This window comes from Nannobrachium achirus (genome assembly GCF_963921795.1).
Source record: "Nannobrachium achirus genome assembly, chromosome: 14".
NCBI classification, from domain to species: Eukaryota; Metazoa; Chordata; class Actinopteri; order Myctophiformes; family Myctophidae; genus Nannobrachium; species Nannobrachium achirus.
Genome location: NC_137821.1, coordinates 45373504 through 45392619, shown reverse-complemented (window position 1 = coordinate 45392619; position 19116 = coordinate 45373504). Strand labels below are relative to the sequence as shown.

Genomic DNA, 19116 nt, shown 5'->3' with positions numbered 1-19116 from the left:
AGAGCGCTATGGACGGCGAATCGGCGATCATACTTTTTTGTTTTATAGTTATTAAAGCTAATTGATAACTCGTCATACTAGTCATAGGCAGAGTGGACCCATTTATATAACTCGTCAAACTAGTCATAGGCAGTAAATGAGTTAACGACTCGTGATTTTTGCAAGTCGACTCGACTCAGTAAAAAGTTGAGTTGGTGACGTCATCACATCACACACAAGATGATTAACTTAATGTGAAACGTTGTTTTCTCACTCAACTGTAAACAAACCAACATAAGGTTTAAGTGTATAGAGGGTATCTGCACATTTCTAAAGTGACAATTTAAGGACTTTTTAATACCTAAAAAATTACAAATTAAACATTGTCCAAATTGTCAAATATATAGAGGCAGAAATTGTGAAAATAGCCGATCTACATGCTCAGATCTGCTATTTTCACAATAGAAAGTATTATTCTTTTTTTTTTTTTCAACTTCGACTTTCGACTTTCACTGGTGGGAGTCGACTTGTGTAATGAAGTCGACTGAGTTGACTTGTCGACTTTTTCGTTAATGCCCTAGTGTGTGTGTGTGTGTGTGTGTGTGTGTGTGTGTGTGTGTGTGTGTGTGTGTGTGTGTGTGTGTGTGTGTGTGTGTGTGTGTGTGTGTGTGTGTGTGTGTGTGTGTGTGTGTGTGTGTGTGTGTGTGTGTGTGTGTGTGTGTGTGTGTGTGTGCGTGCGCGCGTGCGTGCGTGCGTGCGTGCGTGCGTGAATCTAAACTGCCTAATGGGTGGTGGACCACTTGCATGCAGCCGGGGCCCCCGTCAAATACGCATATACTGTATGAAAATATTTAAAGTAAAATGGACATATGTCAACTCTTTTGCCTCCATGTTTACATGTTTTAGGTTGTTTACAGTCTGCTCATGGCCATCAAAGTAGCTTACCTTTGCGAATTTATAGAGAAATAGCCATCCATTATTTCCTATCGTGGTCTTGTGTCAAATAAAGTTGCATCACCCACAGAGCAGGGGGAAAAAAATCCACAACAGTATGGGGGCTGCCATTACGGAGCAAGAGGCTCCTCTTCCCCCTCTGTTTGCATCAGTTTTCAGACATAGAAATAGAGAAAGTAGATCCAGGCTGAGAAAACCACCAAAGAAGTGATCCCGCCCGCCGCCATTATTGTTTATGTGCACTCCAGATTTGAGACTAACGTTACGGGAGCTGCTGCTACTGTACACACCCGTACCACCCATCATCTGCTTACAGTGCTCAGACAGGGAAAAGAACGAACGGCATCGTTATGGCACCGCGGACACGTGAAACAAGGAACGAGCACTCGTTTAGCAGTAAAAGAGTTACGTCAAATGTGCATATACTGTATGAAAATATATCAAGTCAAATGCACATACGTATGAATGAAAATATATGAAGTCAAATGCACATCTATGTATGAAGTCAAATGCACACATGCTGTATGAAGCAAATGCACACGAAGTCAAATGCACACATACTGTATGAAGCAAATGCACATATATAAAGTCAAATGCACATGCAGTATGGAGTCAAATGGGTCACCATGAGTGGATAGCGAGCGTGACAACGGCCCCCTGGAGCGAGTAGCGGCATTTCCCCCCGCCCGTTTGCTCTGGTTTGATCTGAAGGAATGGATTATTCTGTGTTTATCACTAGCCTAGTAAACTGACTCCTCCTGCCTAGTTTATCACAGCAACATTATGTCCATTCACCGTAAACCTTCAATTAATAGCCCGGGCTTTCGTTTAAACCCTTATATCACCTAACCTTATTAAAATGAGGCTATGAGAACAGGATATTAATGTATGAATCATTTATTTGATCTCACAAGATCAATGTGGTCTCCCAGCACCAGCCATGGCTCAGAGAGAGAGAGAGGTCTCGTCTGTGGTATTGAAATGAGATTTTATATAAAAAAGAAAATGATGGGTTTGTCGAACATCATTTCAGATTCAGGGAAATGCTTGATTCGTATAGTGTTGTTTTGCTGAGAAGAAGCGATTTTCAAGCTTGCGACGCGTCGTTAGCCTGGCTATCAAAGCAGCGATCCAAAAGAATCTAAAGAAGATGCTAGAGGACTGTTTTCAACCCGGCGCTTTGCAGTTGAGCCAGGAAGGAGCATTCACTCTGTTCCTCCACATAAGCGGCAATAACAACCGCAACAAAAGAAAGAGTGCATAAGAGGAAACGGTGGATGGAGACAGTTGTAACAAAACGGTTGTTTTGTAAACCACAGGTGTCAGAAATATACTGGCACGGTCATTGGTAACCCCCCACCAACCCACAGGTATATATGTATTTATTTATGAACAGTGACATTATCTAAGTAAGTAGTAAGCCTTGCCAAGCCATGAAGCCCATACAGCAGGAGCCTATCTCCTGTTTCTGCAGCTAGTAAGGTAAAGTTAGCCGAAAGTTAAACCAATCTGGGAACTAAATCTAAATCAATATCTTTCTTCACAAATGTGTTCATAAAGTTGTCTACTATCACCTCTGAACTTTCTCAATCACAACTCCCTTGGGGAACTTTGTGGAAACTGGAAACCAATCAAAGTTGGGGGTATCGGGATACCTGGGCCTGGAAATGGAAAAAATGCCAACATGAGCATATGGGGTGTGTAATTAGGGTATTTTTGGGCTGCTGAATCCATTCCAACCATTAGTTTTCAGTTTAAATGACTCCTTGGCCATAAAATAGGCCTAATTGGCTAAGGCTTAGCCAATCATGTCATTCGAGTTCACCTGTGTCCTGTTAGGCCGGCTTTACACTGCAGTCAAATCCAGCCCAAATCCGATTTGATGTCAAATCTGATCTTTTGGCCAGAGTTTTCACACAGCATTTGCAAGTGACACAGATCTGATCTGTGCGTTCAGACAGCGTTAGCCCAAAGCTGCCCTGCAGCGACATGTATGCTTTGGTTACCGTGGTAACAACGTATGCGTCATGACGTTACGTCACTACGTCGACGCTGGTTGATTACGTTCTGATTACGTTCAGGAAATGCGACATAATAGACCATAGTAAACACACGTTAATATTGTTTTTCTCTCTTCTTTTCTTTACTCTTGTGTTTCGTTCTTCTCTCTCGTTTTCACTGTTTAGCTCACGTGTTTTCTCTCTTCTCTTTTGTTTTTCTCATGTGCTCAGTGCACTGTTATCAAATAGTAAATACTCGCGCTCTGTAATGATGTAATTTACAGCCGCGCTCAGGTCGCGCTGCTCGCGCAGCAAGTGACGCTTGGCCAGTTTGATGTGACTTGAATGTGACCTGCATATAACTCTATGGGGTGGATGTGGTTGCTGCTTTCAGACGGAGTCAGATGTCCTCAGATCCGATATGGATCGGATTTGAAACTACCTCTGGATGTGGTTTTTCAAAATCGGATTTCATGTGACCTGAATGTGACATGTTTGGATTTAGTCTATTTAAAAAAAATCGGATTCCACTTTTGAAGTGACTCAGATCTGATTCAGGCTAGATTTCAGTGGCAGTGTAAAGCCGGCCTTAGTCCCTATGCTTAAACCCTTTTGAGTGTTCCTTGTCAGATTGTATCATGTTATCATGTGTGTCGTGATGTGCGCTTACCCACCTGATCTTGAATAGTTTTCATGAATTCAAACCCTACTCAAAACCATTTTTTTATTGCCAATATTATGTCTCGTGGACAAAAAAGGTAGTTTGTTGTGGCCTATTTAATGGCCAAGGAGTAATTTTTACTGATAACTAATAGCCCCAGAATACCCTAATTACACACCTCATACGCTCATATTGGCCTTTTTTTTTTTTTTTTATCCACGGGATACCCCCAACTTTGATTGGCTCCCACAAAGTTCCCCAAGGGAGTTGTGATTGAGAAAGTTCAGAGGTGATAGTTGACAACTTTATGAACACATTTGTGAAGAAAGATATTGATTTAGATTTAGTTCCCAGATTGGTTTAACTTTCGGCTAACTTTACCTTACTAAGCGTGAGGCAGCTTGATGTACAAGTACCCGAGGCGTTGTGTGCATGTAGATCGGCTATTTTCACAATGGCTGAAAAAAACAATAATACATTGCACCTGTGCAGCTGACCTGCGGAACCTGGGAATATACCATTTTGTCAAGCTGGGGAGAATACAAGTGTGGAGAATACAATTATATTACCATGTTAAAGTGACCATTTTGTTAAATGTTGCATTTGTAGTTATTTTACTGTAATTTAACAACATAATAACCAGCACAGATAGACAAAGAGACATTCATGGGTTTATATTTAAAAGTAACTTTTATTTCCCCTCCCCTGGAACCAGGGTGTGGCAGCTGCATACCCCTGCCATACCCAATTTACGCCCCTGATGCTGCCTGCCAGGGAGGCACTGGGTCCCATTTTTCAGAGTCTTTGGTATGACCGGGCCGGGGAATCAAACCCCCGACCTCCCAGTCTCAGGGTTCGGAGACGCTCTAACCACAGGGCCACTGAGCCTATACTGTCTATCTACCAATGACTTAACACCTGTCATTAGTGAAAAATACCTTCAAAACATTTCAAAGAATGTGAAAGTGTCGCAAGAATTGCTTGCTCTGGATGGGACGATGTCGAGACTCGGGACTCTGCTCTATTATGTAAACGAGTGTCTTGACTGAGACGACTTGTTGTGACTTGCCACTTCAATACGATGGAATTGAATCGAAACTAGCCAATCTACGCACTTAGTAGATCGGCCGTTTTCGCTATTAGTCATACGAAAATATACTTTTAGACTGAGGGGGGTGAAATGTGTTGTACCATTACCTGCAGTGCTGCTGGCCTCTTCCTGTGTGGGTTCCACTGTTGCATGTTTCGTGGGCTCGTCTGAGCAAAGCACTCGCTGTCTCTCTCTCTCTCTCTCTCTCTCTCTCTCTCTCTCTCTCTCTCTCTCTCTCTCTCTTTCTCTCCCTCCCTCACGCACATACAACCAGTGTCTCTTATAGATAGCTTCCATGGAAGTGTGACCAAGCGTGTGACGTTGGCTTGAGCAAGCGTGTGTAAATGCATAGTGTGTGTGCATGCGCGTGTGTGTGTGCTGTGAGTGAGCGTATAGCGTCACTGTCAGGCAGAAACCTCGCATCTCCAAAGTTTCAAATCTGCATGTTTTTTCGTGAATTAAAGCCCTGCTTCATCATACAAAATTGTTGCGCGAAAGTAGTGAAAATAAGCAGATCTACAAGCACACTTGTAGATCGGCTATTTTCACTATTTTAATCAGTTTTTTAAAATAACCGCAAAAAAATGAAGGTTTTGGACATACAAGGCTTCCACCCGACAACGCGATAGTTTCTACGGTCTTTGTGTCTGTTCGTCTCTGCGTGTGTGTGTACAGTAGTATGTGCAATGCATGTGGTCTTGTTTTCTTTCTTTCGTGTGTGTGTGTGTGTGTGTGTGTGTGTGTGTGTGTGTGTGTGTGTGTGTGTGTGTGTGTGTGTGTGTGTGTGTGTGTGTGTGTGTGTGTGTGTGTGTGTGTGTGTGTGTGTGTGTGTGTGTGTGTGTGTGTGTGTGTGTGTGTGTGTGCGCGCGTGCGTGCGTGCTGTGGTCAGGCTTTTCCCAGCAGCAGTAGGGTGTGTGTTGTGGTAGGGGGGAGGGGGGTTGATGAGAGGGAGAGAGAGAGCCAACCACGCCCCCATAGGCTTCCTGTCCATGCACTGGCTGACTGCTGGCTGGCCTCTCTCTCTCTCTCTCTCTCTCTCTCTCTCTCGCTCTCTCTCGCTCTATCAGGCACGTGCACACATAGACATCAAAGGGGGCTTGAGCCCCTGCCCTTTTATCCGTCTATAATAAAGTGCCCTCTCTCCAGACCATGAATGCAGTTTCACTATGGTGAAAGAAATGCAAATGCCCCTCTTTCCATGCCACACCTGAAGGCAGCATTCAAGAGAATGACCTTGTCCAAACTCTCCTGCGACGCGTTGTGAGCTTGTAGGTCTGCTATTTTCAATACTGTCACCAAAAGGCCCTTTTAGACATTTCAGCCCCTGCCTTTCTAACATTCTCTGCACGTCCCTGCTCTGTCTCTCTCTCTGTCTCTCTCTGTCTCTGTCTCTCTCTTTCTCTCACTTATCTCTCTCCCTCCCTGCTCTTTCTCTTTTTTCTCTGTCCCTTTCTCTCTCTTATCTCTCCTCTTCTGTGCCTCTCCCTTTCTCGCTCTCTTCTTCATTCCTATCATACTCTCTCTCTCTCTCTCTCTATCTCTCTCTCTCTCTCTCTCTCTCTCTCTCTCTCTCTCTCTCTCTCATATCCAGTCGTTTTTCACCTCCCCGTCGTTTTCGGGTCTTTCTTCCTCATCATTCTCTTCTCCACTGTACCCCCCCATCCCCCCCCCCCCCACCCCCACCATCCCCCCATCCCTCTATGATTCCTCTCTCTCTCTCTCTCTCTCTCTCTCTCTCTCTCTCTCTCTCTCTCTCTCTCTCCCTCTCCCTCTCCCTCTCTCTCCCAGCATCCATCCATATCCCCTGCTTAGCATTCTCCCCTGGCCCTCATCCCCTACCGGCTGTGCACTATGTTATATAGTGGTCTGTCCTCCATGCCCCCTGTGTTATCCCTTTACAACCGGCGAGAGCAGGGGTTTTCAACGTTTTCAGGACAAGGACCCCTTAGCTGAGAGAGAGATGAAGCAGGGACCCCCACAACTTTTCATAGATTCCATATAGTTTCATTGTTTGACAGCACAATCGTCAGTGTATTTTGGATTCATGTCAATGTGAGTTTTCAGATATTTAACCACTTGAACTGTCAATACTTAATAAACTTGACCTTTCACTCTGTACTTAGTCTGCTCTTCTCCCCCTCTACACCAAAGCTCTTTGCCGAAAATAGCCGATCTACAAGCTTGTAGATCTGCTATTTTTGGCTTAAGTTCTCAGAATATGTACACTAAGGGTTCAAGTGGTTAAATATAAAAAAGAAAAAAACTTTCACTCAAAGATTTGGAGGACCCATTGTAGTAACTCTGGGGACCCCCTAGGGTTCCCGGACCCCCTGTTGAAGACCCCTGGGCTAAAGCATCTGTGTCCAGATTTTAGTCTTATTTTATACTTTGACTATTTCATACAAGAGCTCAACAGGTGGGTTCTGAGTGCAGTTCATCCATTTGAAACCATTTCTGAGTCTTGCAGCCTCTCCTGGAAATCTACAATTACATATTTGCTTTCAAAGCAAAGGAAAATGTCAATTTCTGGTGGCTAGATAGGTCTTGAGTGGATGTTGTCCATTTTACCCCAAATAAATAATTCACCTTGATTGTGTCCCATCCTCCATCGTCATTCACTTCGAGCACAAGATGTGTTTGAAGTGAATAATAATGGAGAATTATTTCTTACCAGTAGGGCGCTCAAAACAAAACAAAAAAACTTTCATTCAGTGGCCCTGCTGTATACTATAGCTGGATATACAAGCTCATAACTTGTCAATGTGTGCAACTCTTTGAATATGTTTTGTGATCATCTCTTTGCTTCTGGGGGTCACTGGAACAACATATTTTTGAAATGGCGGTCTGTGGCCAAGTATGCAGTATCATTTTGAAGGTTCTTGACTTGGAAAAGGTTTGAGAACAAACCACTGATACAGTATAGCATACGTTTTTCAGAAAACTGTTGGGCTTAACACTTATGTTGCAATGATTTTTTCTCTTCAATGTCTCGCGTTGCCATGGTTACCATAGACTTCCATGTAATTGTGCAATTGTGTAAAAAGTGCACGCCCATGCCTAGATGATGCACCACGTGTGTAGATGCTGTTCACAGCTTTCAAACAAAAAAATCCGCTTGGAAATCCGTTCAGGCATTCATGATTTATCAGCCATTATGTTTTCTTCAGATGTAAACAAACATGGCTGCCATGTTTGAAAGAATGAGTTGGTATGGGGGTTAAACATGCAATTTCGCGATCGCGATCATGCCTAATACATTTCTGGAGGTCCAAAAAATTTTTTTGAAAAAAAAATAATTTTGAAAAAAAAAAAAACCTTTTTTTTTTTTTTTTCAAAAACGGTCCAAACTCGGGGTTGGCACAGCGGTAGTACCAATACAAACTCGGGAAACTCGGGGTTGGCACCATATGTGTTAAGAAGACCTTTTTAGGTCTCTTTTAGGTTTTAAAGGGTTATAGTGGGGCTGCTATCCAGCCGATAAGCTGCTGCTGGAGGACACGAGGGGAGGGGGAGAAAAATAGACACGCTTTAAGGTCTGGCGTTTGTCCTCCTTCACCTCCACGCGCCGCAAATCCCTTCTATCCTGCGACAAACACACACACACACACACACACACACACACACACACACACACACACACACACACACACACACACACACACACACACGTGCACGCACACACAGACAGGTTTAAAGCTCCTTCTGACTGGAACAATCTACCACCTGTTCATATTCGGTCAATGACGTATTTTAAATTGTTTAAACCTGCGCTGTCCTCCTCTCGCCATGTTCATGTTTAGACAGAATCGTCATTATGACATTATCTTTTAACCAATGATCCATTTAAGTGACCTGTGTATTTGCTGTTGTTGCAGCTATAAGTGTGTTGTTTTGTTGATGTTTTGAACTATCTGTGAAATGTTGTGTCTAAATGTCTAAAGGTAATCTGTGGATCTGCATCTCAAGGGGATAATTATTCCCCAATAAAATAAAAATTGGAGACACACACATATTCTGCGTTTGACGACAAAGTATAAATCAGGCATAGCTCTAACGCCAACGCTTAAACCTACGTATAAGCTCAACCCAACCTGAATCTTTTCCTAATGGTAAACCCAACTCCCCCCCCTTTTTTTTATCGCAAAACAACCATTTGTCCTGTGCTGACCAGGACCATTGTTCTCACAATGATGGTTTTCAAATTCCGTTATAATTGTGGGAACATTTGGCCCTTGCAAGTATACAATACAAGTACACACACACACACACACACACACACACGCACACGCACACGCACACACACAGGCACACACAGGCACGCACGCACACTCTTATGCCAAATTGAAACTGAACCCTCCTTGCGACTTCGACCACATAGACATCAAAGTTGAATACATTTCAGAGAGGAAGCCAGGTAAATAAATCTACCCTGGCAGACGCTGAGTGTCTGTCTGCACTGCTGCTGCGCTACTTCTGAGCCCTTCATTTCAATCCATAGTCTAGTTTATGGGGTCTTCAACAGGGGGTCCTCAGAGTTACTACAGGGGGTCCTCCAAATCGTTGTGTGATAGAAACTTGTTTTTCCCCCCCCTCTTTTATATTAACCACTTGAACCCTATAGTGTCCATATTCGGAGAACTTTAGCCAAAAATAGCCGATCTACAAGCTCACAACGCCTCGCTGCGCGAGGCGTTGTGAGCTTGTAGATCGGCTATTTTTTGCAAAGAGCTTTGGAAGGGAAAAGAGCAGACTAAGTACAGAGTGAAAGGTCAAGTTTATTAACCGATTTAGTGCCATTCCCGAGATATCTCGCGAAATTCCCTTTGATGTTCGCAGTGCCATTCCCGAGATATCTCGCGAAAAGTAATATATTACTGTAACGGCGGTTATCCTACCGGGTACATGCGCGGAAGGTCCCGAGACGATCTCCCTCGCTGATTTATCATCATCACGGATCCACAAGCACAAAATAGTAATCCCATAACATTGAGGCAGACGGGGAATCTCATCTTTAATGTCCATTATCTCAAAACAACACTTTCAAAGCGAGGATGGAGGCAGATGCTCGCTTATATAACACATGTTGAAAAGCACCGATCCGATCCGCCATTACACCACGTAAACAATGAACGATTCCGGTGAAGGATGTGATGACGTCAGACCGGAAGTGTTTACGCTATGGACTTCTGGCCTTCAAAATAAGACAACGCTAGTGAATGCAGCCTGAGGGAAGCATCGTGGACATTTTAATCCGTTAATTTCTGGGGCACAAAATGGGTTAAGTATTGACGGTTCAAGTGGTTAAATATCTGAAAACCCACATTGACATGAATCCAAAATACACTGATGATTGTTCTGTCAAACATTGAAACTATATGGAATCTATGATAAGGTTGAAGACCCCTGGTCTAGTTTATGACTCTGCCCATCTGGGTGGTCTAACACAGGGTTTCCCAAAGTGTCTGCCACGGCCCCTATAGGATGCCATGATGCCAGTCCAGGGGTACAGCAGAATAATCTGATAACATTTGGAATTTATCATTAAATATCACTTCAGTGTGCTTAGTAAAACAGAGCTGATTTGCACTGTGCTCGATGAGTTCTTTTTCCATCTACGGCCAACTCTCTTCACCAAAAATAGCAGATCTACAAGTAGATCATCTATTTTTGGTGAACCGTCCCCCCCAGAATAGGGATGCTGGGGTTCAAGTGGTTAAACGTCTAGTTATTTGTCAGTCAGTTCTGATATTTCTCCAATATGATGTAAGATTCTATAAATTAACAGTGTAATTCAGGGGTGCCGTGGATGAAAAAGTTATTTACAGCCAGGGTGCCCCGAGTCAAAAACGTTTGAAAACCCCTGGTCTAACAACTGCGTGCGTTTGTGTGTGTGTGTGTGTGTGTGTGTGTGTGTGTGTGTGTGTGTGTGTGTGTGTGTGTGTGTGTGTGTGTGTGTGTGTGTGTGTGTGTGTGTGTGTGTGTGTGTGTGTGTGTGTCTGTGTGTGTGTGTGTGTGTGTGTGTGTCTGTGTCTGTCTGTCTTTCAGACTTCATCCATAAGATCACCGTGCAGGCATCTCCCGGTCTGGAGAAGAGGCGGAACTCGCCAGATCTGGGGTCGGGATCCTCGCCGTCGTTCGGACCGCGCTTCCGCGCCATCCAGCGTGAGTGGAGGCCCCGCCCCTTTTGGGCGTGCCCGCAAGCACAAGCACACACACCGAGAGGGCACACACACACACACACACACACACTAGGGCCCCCCCAGCCCCACTAATGGTATATCACATACACTTTTTTCATGACAAAATGCTTTATTTTTGATTACCTGTACTCACCAATATAGTGTTGTTATCAGGTGGAAACCTAAAACAAAACTGTCCCAAACAGTTAGTTTTGTATTTATTTAAAAAAAAAGTTAAAATAGCCGATCTACAAGCACAAAATGCCTCGCACCGCAGGCAAAACGAATTAGAAACTTGGAGATACAAGGTTTCTGCCCGACAGTGACGATATAGTACGAGCATTTACAATACGGCAACTTTTTGTAGCAGTTTTAAATGCAACAGTTTTTAAAGGGAAAAAAAGAATAAAACGATCGTAAAATGGTACTACTTAATCATTACTTACGGCCTAGCAGTTGTTTAACAACCAAATTACAACGTGTCTGCCTCTGGGGTTATGGGATCCAAACAGCTGCCGTGTCCCTCCTGGGTATGGGATGTTGCTTGCCTTAGAATTTAGAAACAACACAGCCATCCTTTCGGATTATGGGAACAATGTAATTTTTTTGTAAACACTAGCTCTTTTGCAAGTTGATCTTTTTTTTTTTTTTTACTTACATTTTTATCCCATTATTTTTTTGTAACCCATTTTTCACCTGGTGCCAATTAAGCTAAGCTGTAATCCTGGGCTCTGCTCTCTCTCTCTACCAACCTGGGGAGGGCCCTGAAATGAGCTCATGCTTCCTTCAGTGCATGATGAGGGAGCAAGCCGCTTCTTATCACCTGACGGGGGAGCTTCCCCGGTTGGACGTAGAGCGTGGAAGGACCACGTTATTCCAACCAGTTCCTTTCCCCTCCATCAAGCGCCCCGGCTGGCACAGGGGGAGGCATCATAGAGACCAGGATTACTGCATGTTTTTATGAGGGTATCTACCCTAGGAGACACGGGGAGAACATGCAATCTCCACACAGAAAGGCCCTTTCGCCAACCCCACCTAGGGTGTGGGCGTTGATGACACAGAGGAGAGAACACGCCCCCCAGTGCCCACAGCGTCCCCCAGTGCCCACAGCGTCCCCCAGTGCCCACAGCGTCCCCCGGCGGGAATTGAACCCAGGACCTTCTAGCTGTGATTTCTTGCTGTGATGCAACAGCGCTAACGACTGCGCCACCGTGTCCCCGCAATTTGACTTTTTACTAGTGACAAGTAGGGATGGGACGATAAGTGATATTATCGTTTATCGTGATAAAAAACACTCACGATAATCGTATCGTGGAGATTTAATTTATCGTGATATCGTCCTCCGTCATGCACTGTGATCAATTCACCTTTTATTTGCTGAGCTGCATATCTGCGTTGCGACGCGCTGTGAGCTTGTAGATCGGCTATTTTTGGCAAACGTTCCGCCCAAGGATAATGGATTTTGATTATATCGCGATAATATCGTAAATCGCGATTTCTTTGGTCACAATGATCGTGATATGACATTTTCATATCGTCCCATCCCTAGTGACAAGCGGGCAAAATATACCACCCAGCGGACCGTTTAATATACTCCAAAATCACCAACATTTTGGAACGCGAGAGAAAAACGTTTTTTTTTCTTGCCCCGGGGCGATGTTTCATCCAGAGCAGGTACTTCAGCCTGGTATCTAGGGAGTGTTTCAAGGCCGAGCCGTCTAGGCCTCGGCCCTCTGAATCATTCAGGGTTTTCCTCCCCTCGCGGCGCCCCTTACACGCACGCGCACACACACACAGGGGTGTCGCACCAAATTCTGGGCCCTGGGTGCAAGGATTCACTGCGGGCCTAACCCGCACAATTATTTTGTGCTTTAACTATTGAAAAATAGCAGATATACAAGCTCACAGCGCGGCACCGAGTGCCGCGCTGCGAGCTTGTAGATCTGCTATTTTTTGAAAAATCGTGAAAATGTGTGCAAATCTTTGAATATTTCAAATCTTTTTTTTTTTTAAAAGCCTATGTTTCTATGTCAGTGGTGCTCAAACCTTTTCGTGTGAAGGACCCCCAAAATGATATGTGTTTGGCCACGGACCCCCATCTCAAAATATTTAGTTCCAGGGACCCCCCCCCGGAAGCAAAATTTGAGTTACAAATGTTCACTTAAAAAAAAATACATATATTTAACGGTTTGCACATATTTTCACGACTTTTCAAAAATAGCAGATCTACAAGCTCGCAGCGCGGCACTCGGTGCTGCGCTGTGAGCTTGTATATCTGCTATTTTTCAATAGCCAAAGTATAAAAGAATTAAGGATTAAGGCCCCTCCACCTTGGGTAACCTAGTAACTCAGTCCCACTTCCCCCCCCCCTTGTGACGCCCCTGCACACGCACGCACACACACACACACACACACACACACACACACACACACACACACACACACACACACACACACACACACACACACACACACACACACACACAGGACACACTCTCTCTGTCTTGCTCCATATCCACCTTTTCAACCACACACTATTTCTCTGTTTCCAAGTTTCCAATGTTTTTCTTTTCATCGTATCTCATCCACCCACCCTTTTTCTGTTTCCCTCGTATCTCCCTGCAGGCCATCCTCCCTCTCTCTCTCTCTCTCTCTCTCTCTCTCTCTCCCTCTCTCTCTCTCTCCCTCTCTCTCTCTCTCTCTCTCTCTCTCTGTGTCTCTCCAGTGGCGTCAGTTCAGAAAAAGCTTAGGTATGGCAACATGACTGGTGTCTTGCACGCGCGCAAGACACCAGTCATGTTGCCATACCTTAGCAACAGGCGTGATACATTTATTTTAAGAAGTACATTCTATTTTTTCCCCCCGTTTCTACGGTTTCTTGGCCTGGAACGGTTGAAGTGCAGCTAAACTTGGCATAAAATAGTAAACATGCCACAATTAACAATAATGCATTGCACCTGTGCAGCTGACCTGCGGAACCTGGGAATATACCATTCTGTCAAGATGGGGAGAATACAAGTGTGGAGAATATAATTATAATACCTTGTTAAAGTGACCATAATTTTGCATTTGTAGTTATTTTACTGTAATTTAACAACATAATAACCAGGACAGATAGACAAAGAGACATTCATGGATTTATATTTAAAAGTAACTTTTATTCCCCCCCCGGGACCCAGGGTATGGCAGCTGCATACCCCTGCCATACCCAATTGACGCCCTTGTGTCTCTCTCTCTCTCTCTCTGTCTCTCTCTCTGTCTCTCCCTCTGTCTCTCTCTCTGTCTTTCTCTCTGTCTCTCTCTCTCGTTCCCCTGCTTCAACCTCTCCCTCTCCCTCTCGGCTTACTGCTACTCTGCCTCCCTACATCCTCTCCCCAACAATGGAGCGTTCCAGTCCAAATATTATCCCACTTCCTCCCGGTGGCTCAGCAGTAAAGCAGCTTCCCACACTTTAGACTCACTGCTCACTGGCTGCACCTCTCTCTCTCTCTCTCTCTCTCCTCTCTCCCCATACCTCTCTCTCTCCACACACACTTACCCACTGGACCCAGCTGGGGGAGCTGTTGTGCCTCGCTTAAAAGGAAACAGACCCACACACTCTGACACACAGGCTTTTCATATAACAGCAAGACACAGTGCGGTTTAGTGAATTAGAAATTAGTGAGGAGAAATTCATTGCTCTGGCATGAGGGAGGGTGGGTTGGGGATTGGGAGGGAGGGGAGGGGAGGTGGGGTCTGTATTGCTGCAAACGGCGGTGATTTACAACACTCTCCTAGCTTGTCAGGCCCTTTCAGACGAACCGCCCAGAGAACGTTTTCCGCTTTGAAGGGGGGGAGAGAACTGGAGCCAACAGAATCATACGGCTCTTTTTTTACAGCAACCCCAAAAGGAAATTTGCGGTGTGGCGCGGAGAGAAGTGAAGCCGGTGCGGGGGTGGGAAGATGGGGGGAGGGGTAGTGGCGGGTGTTTTCCAAACAATTTACCACAGTTGACACATAAATAAAAGAGGCGCAAATTGCGGCGTAACATTTCTCCGTATAAAAAATGCGGTTTTGCTTAAATCCGAAACATCTGTTAGCTGCGTGTGTGTTCATTAAAATAAAAAAGAGGAGGGCTGGAGGTTTTCTGTTGCTCTCTCACGCCTTCGGCTAATGATGCATCATAATGGCAGTCACAACGCTCGGCGTGTGTCTGTCATTACAAGGTCTTGAGTGGACATTTTTTCCCCCATGGCCTCTCAGGCAGCAGCAGCAGCAGCCGTGCAATGATTTATCAAAGCGTGAGGTCAATAATGGGGTAAAACAAAGCCGGTACACTCAGCCCCGCTGTTGTCATTTACAACGTCCATTACAACAGATGGGTTTGCATTAGATTAGCAAAAATGAACATGCTACAAAGGACCCTTTAAGTGTAGAAACCAACGGAAAAAGCACGCAAATACAGTACTTTAAAAAAAGCAGTAAATGGAAGCTTTTAGCCTTTAATATCTCCATCTAGCACAGTGGTTTTCATCCAGTGGTCCGGGGACCACCAGTGGACCTTGAGGGGGTTACAGGTGGTCCTCAGCTAAATGATGGAGAGTTGGTAACCAAATGGACCCTTATAGATCTTTAACTCTTGACAGTGCGTCCATTTGGTTTCATTTTACGCTGTCAAGAGTCAAATTATTGTTGCATCTGCATGACTTAATGTACAAGAAGTCTGCACAATCAGAGAATGTAGAAGATTGTTATTGTGATCAATGTTTGCCAATGCAGCATGAAGGAATTGTGGACAAAATCTTATCAAACGATAACAAAACATATTAATATTACGTTTTGGGTCTGAGAGGCTAAATGTCATCAAATGGTGGTCCGTGACTCAAATGCTGAATAATTAATGGACATTGATATGAAAAAGGTTGAAAAACACTGATCTATACACGACTTCTTCTGAAATTAGTTCCTTTACTTTTAGTCGAAAGGAGGGCTTGAAGAGCGCAATTGCCCGTGTGTCGCAATTGCCGATGTGTGTGCGTTTCGCACACCAGAAGAAGTTGCTCTAGTAGAGTCTCAGGTAGTGCAGAAGCTTTTGTGAAAGCATGTCAAAGCCAAGTGAATGTTTCGCTTCGAGCACTTTTAGCACTCGTCGCTTCCGGGTCCCTCCTCTGTGCACTCTTCATCCCCCGCGATGCGTCTGGGGTTTATCCTGGAGGATATCGCCTGATCCTCGTGAGGAAATATAGCGGTGGTTTCGTCAGGGATTGTCAATTCAGTTTATGCAGGAAAGGTCTTCCAAACTCGGCGAAGTTTCCACGTTCTTTTTGGAGCGTTAATTGAAGGTTGGTGCGTATAGGGCATACATGGGCGGCCACATGCGTCCCCCACCTTCACTTAATGCAGCCCTCAGCAGGTTAATATCAAAACAATCATTATTGATTTCAGCTGTTAGAATTCCAAACATGCAAACATGACCCACTTAAATTTAAGTCTATGGTATAGTAGTAGCTTAATCACTATAGTATAAGAGTATTCAAATGTTTGTCTTTTTTATGTCCAACGTATTTGTATTTATGTTCATAAAGTTAACATAAGTATAACTAAATGCATTTGAAATTAATGTTACATTTCCGGATTCCAATTAAAATTCGCAGTGCGACACGTTTTGAGCTTGTAGCTCGGCTATTTTTGCTTCTTTTGTATGACATCTACTAGAATGACAAAGTAGGACGTAGCAATATGCAATGTGGCCCTCTGGAGTGAAGGTGGAAATATACCCTCTCCATCATCAAAGTTGCCCACCCCTGGTATAGGGGGTGATAGGAGGGCTGTTATATTTCGTATTTCATTTGTAATTTGTAGGTGAAAGCAGACAGCATATGTTTAGATGTTCATTCCTTTGTTATGGTAAATGGTGCATTTATATAGCGCCTTTATCCAAGTCGCGTTATTACAATGTCTCCCAAGTTTAAAATTTGTACGTTTTTTTTGTAAAGTAAATCCCTGCTTCATCATACAAGACTGTCGCACAAAACAATGAAAATAGCCGATCTACAAGCGCACAACACCATTTTTCATTTTAAAATCATTTTTAAAGTAAGCAAAGTACCAACCTGCTCATCGGGATCAACCTTTCTCTCTGTCTTGGTCTCGCATAGCCAGATAATATAATCTGCCAGGGGTCATTTTTCTTTGCAATGGCAGATTTGTCTGGCTACGGGTTGACAGACATTTTTGATTTAGTTTAGTGTGGTCTTTTGAATAAAATGTCATTTAGTTTTAGTCATAGTTTAGTCATCTGAAAAGTTTTAGTCGACTAAATATCATATCATGAATGTCGCTGTTATTGTTGATTGTCCTCAGGTGCCCGAGGACCCCCTGGAAGATGAGATGATGCATCTCAAGTGGTTTATCCTCCTATACAAATTTGAAATAAAATAAAAAAGATAAAAAGATTTTAGTCGACCAAATCTACAGTTGTATTTTGGAAGGCCTTGATAGCGTTGTAATGGCAAATTTTACACTTGTTTGCATGCTGAAAATAGCCGATCACACAACGCGTTGTGAGCTTGTAGCGCAAACACCTGACGCAGCCAAACATCAAACGATTCTCCCTAACATTTTAGTCTAGTTTTTATATTTTTTTGAAAAAAATGTCAATATGTTTAGTCTTGGTTTTAGTCATCATAGCTCAGTTTTCATTTTTTTATTTTATTTATTTTTTTGTCGTTTAGTCCAGTGGTTCTCAAGGTGGATTCCAGGGACGCTCCGGGTTCCTTTAGGAGGGCCAAAATTGACCCTTACAAGTATGTAACTCTTGACAGTGTACACATGTAAGGGTCCATTTGGTTCCATTTGTACACTGTCAGAGTTAAGAGGAGACCTTGAAATGTAAAGTTTGAGAAAGACTGGTCTTGTTGACAATCATTTTTCTCCATAGTTTCAGTGGATGAAATGACCCCTGCTTCCTGTCATTTGCAGTGAGTCCCAGTGAGAACAGCAGGGCGTTCGGCCTCAGCTCGGTGGTGTGGCCCCCGGAGTCGCCCTCTCTGAAGCAGACCAATGGAGACATGAGGCTGGGCCCTCACTGGAGGCCCCAGAGTCCCAAGAGCCCCAAGAGCCCCAAAGTGCTGCGCCTCAGCCCCCAGGAGAGCAGGTAGGAGACCTCTGGCCCAGCCATCCAAACAGACCTTTTTTTTTAGGTCAACCTTTGAGCTAGGACAGCGAAATATGTATAACTAGAAAAGCAGTTCCTGCAGAAAGAAACTGCATGGGCTCGATGAAAACATGCACAAAGTAGCCTATATGTACAGTAGAACATTTACACATCCCTCCTCAGACAGACTTTCGATTCAGCTCAAGCCAAACAAATGGTAAGACAGAATTCATTTCCCAGAGGAATCCACTGGGAAATATCTCAAAACGTATAAAAATGTGTAAAGAGAAAAGTACAAACAAGTTGAAGTTTGAACAAAATTTCTAAAGTAGTAGGATGCCAAAAAAAGTGGCGGAATAAATGCATATAAATTCAGGACAACTTGTGTGTGTTCGCTAAAGCGAGCACACAACTAGAACGTTGCAATTCTGGGACATTGCAAGTGTGGTTGCACTGACGCGAGTCGCGAGGAATCCACTGGGAAATGAATCCAGTCTTACCATTATATAGTTTTCAGTATTGTGATGAAGCATGACCAAAAGCTTCACTTTTCTTTTGTGCAAAGGTTAACAAAAAGCAGGTTCACTTTGCTGGCAAAAAAGTCTCGGACCGAGAACAAGAGTGTGTTGCCTATAGCAACCACACTAATTATATTATATATGTACTGTTAATGTATAATAAGGTATAGTAGGTAAAATCTATTATTCCTTGCATTGTGGACAATGTACAATGACTGTGTCCATCCATCTACAAGCTTGCTATGCATCGTAGAGCTCGTACATCTGCTAGTTTTTACATTTTAGAAACCTTTTGAAAACCTCACTTAATTGCTACATAATTGCCGATCACTGATCTGAAAGATGAGATGAAACTCTTCCTCTGCCTGTTGTTTGTTCCCCAGCTTGTCAATGAGAGCCAAGCTGCTGGAGATGGACAGCAACGAGAACGGAGACTCCACCAAGGACGACTTTGAGGAGTACAGACCCTCTGCGCCCACCCCGCCCCCCGCCCACAACGGTAAGACCCTCCACTCCCACCCTGGCCCCTGCCCACAACGGTAAGACCCTCCACTCCCAACCCGCCCCCTGCCCAGAACGGTAAGACCCTCCACTCCCAAC

At 44.0% G+C, this 19116-nt stretch overlaps 1 protein-coding gene across 1 annotated transcript in view; it reads left to right on the top strand.

Annotated features, from left to right (window-relative positions):
- LOC308298566 (mitogen-activated protein kinase kinase kinase 11) overlaps positions 1-19116 on the top strand; it is a 101208-nt gene that overhangs the window by 67509 nt on the left and 14583 nt on the right. Inside the window, exons 6-8 of the mRNA XM_080742207.1 lie at positions 10730-10846; positions 17824-17998; positions 18900-19015. Coding sequence (XP_080598333.1) covers positions 10730-10846; positions 17824-17998; positions 18900-19015 — 408 coding nt within the window. The remainder of the gene's footprint in view (positions 1-10729; positions 10847-17823; positions 17999-18899; positions 19016-19116) is intronic.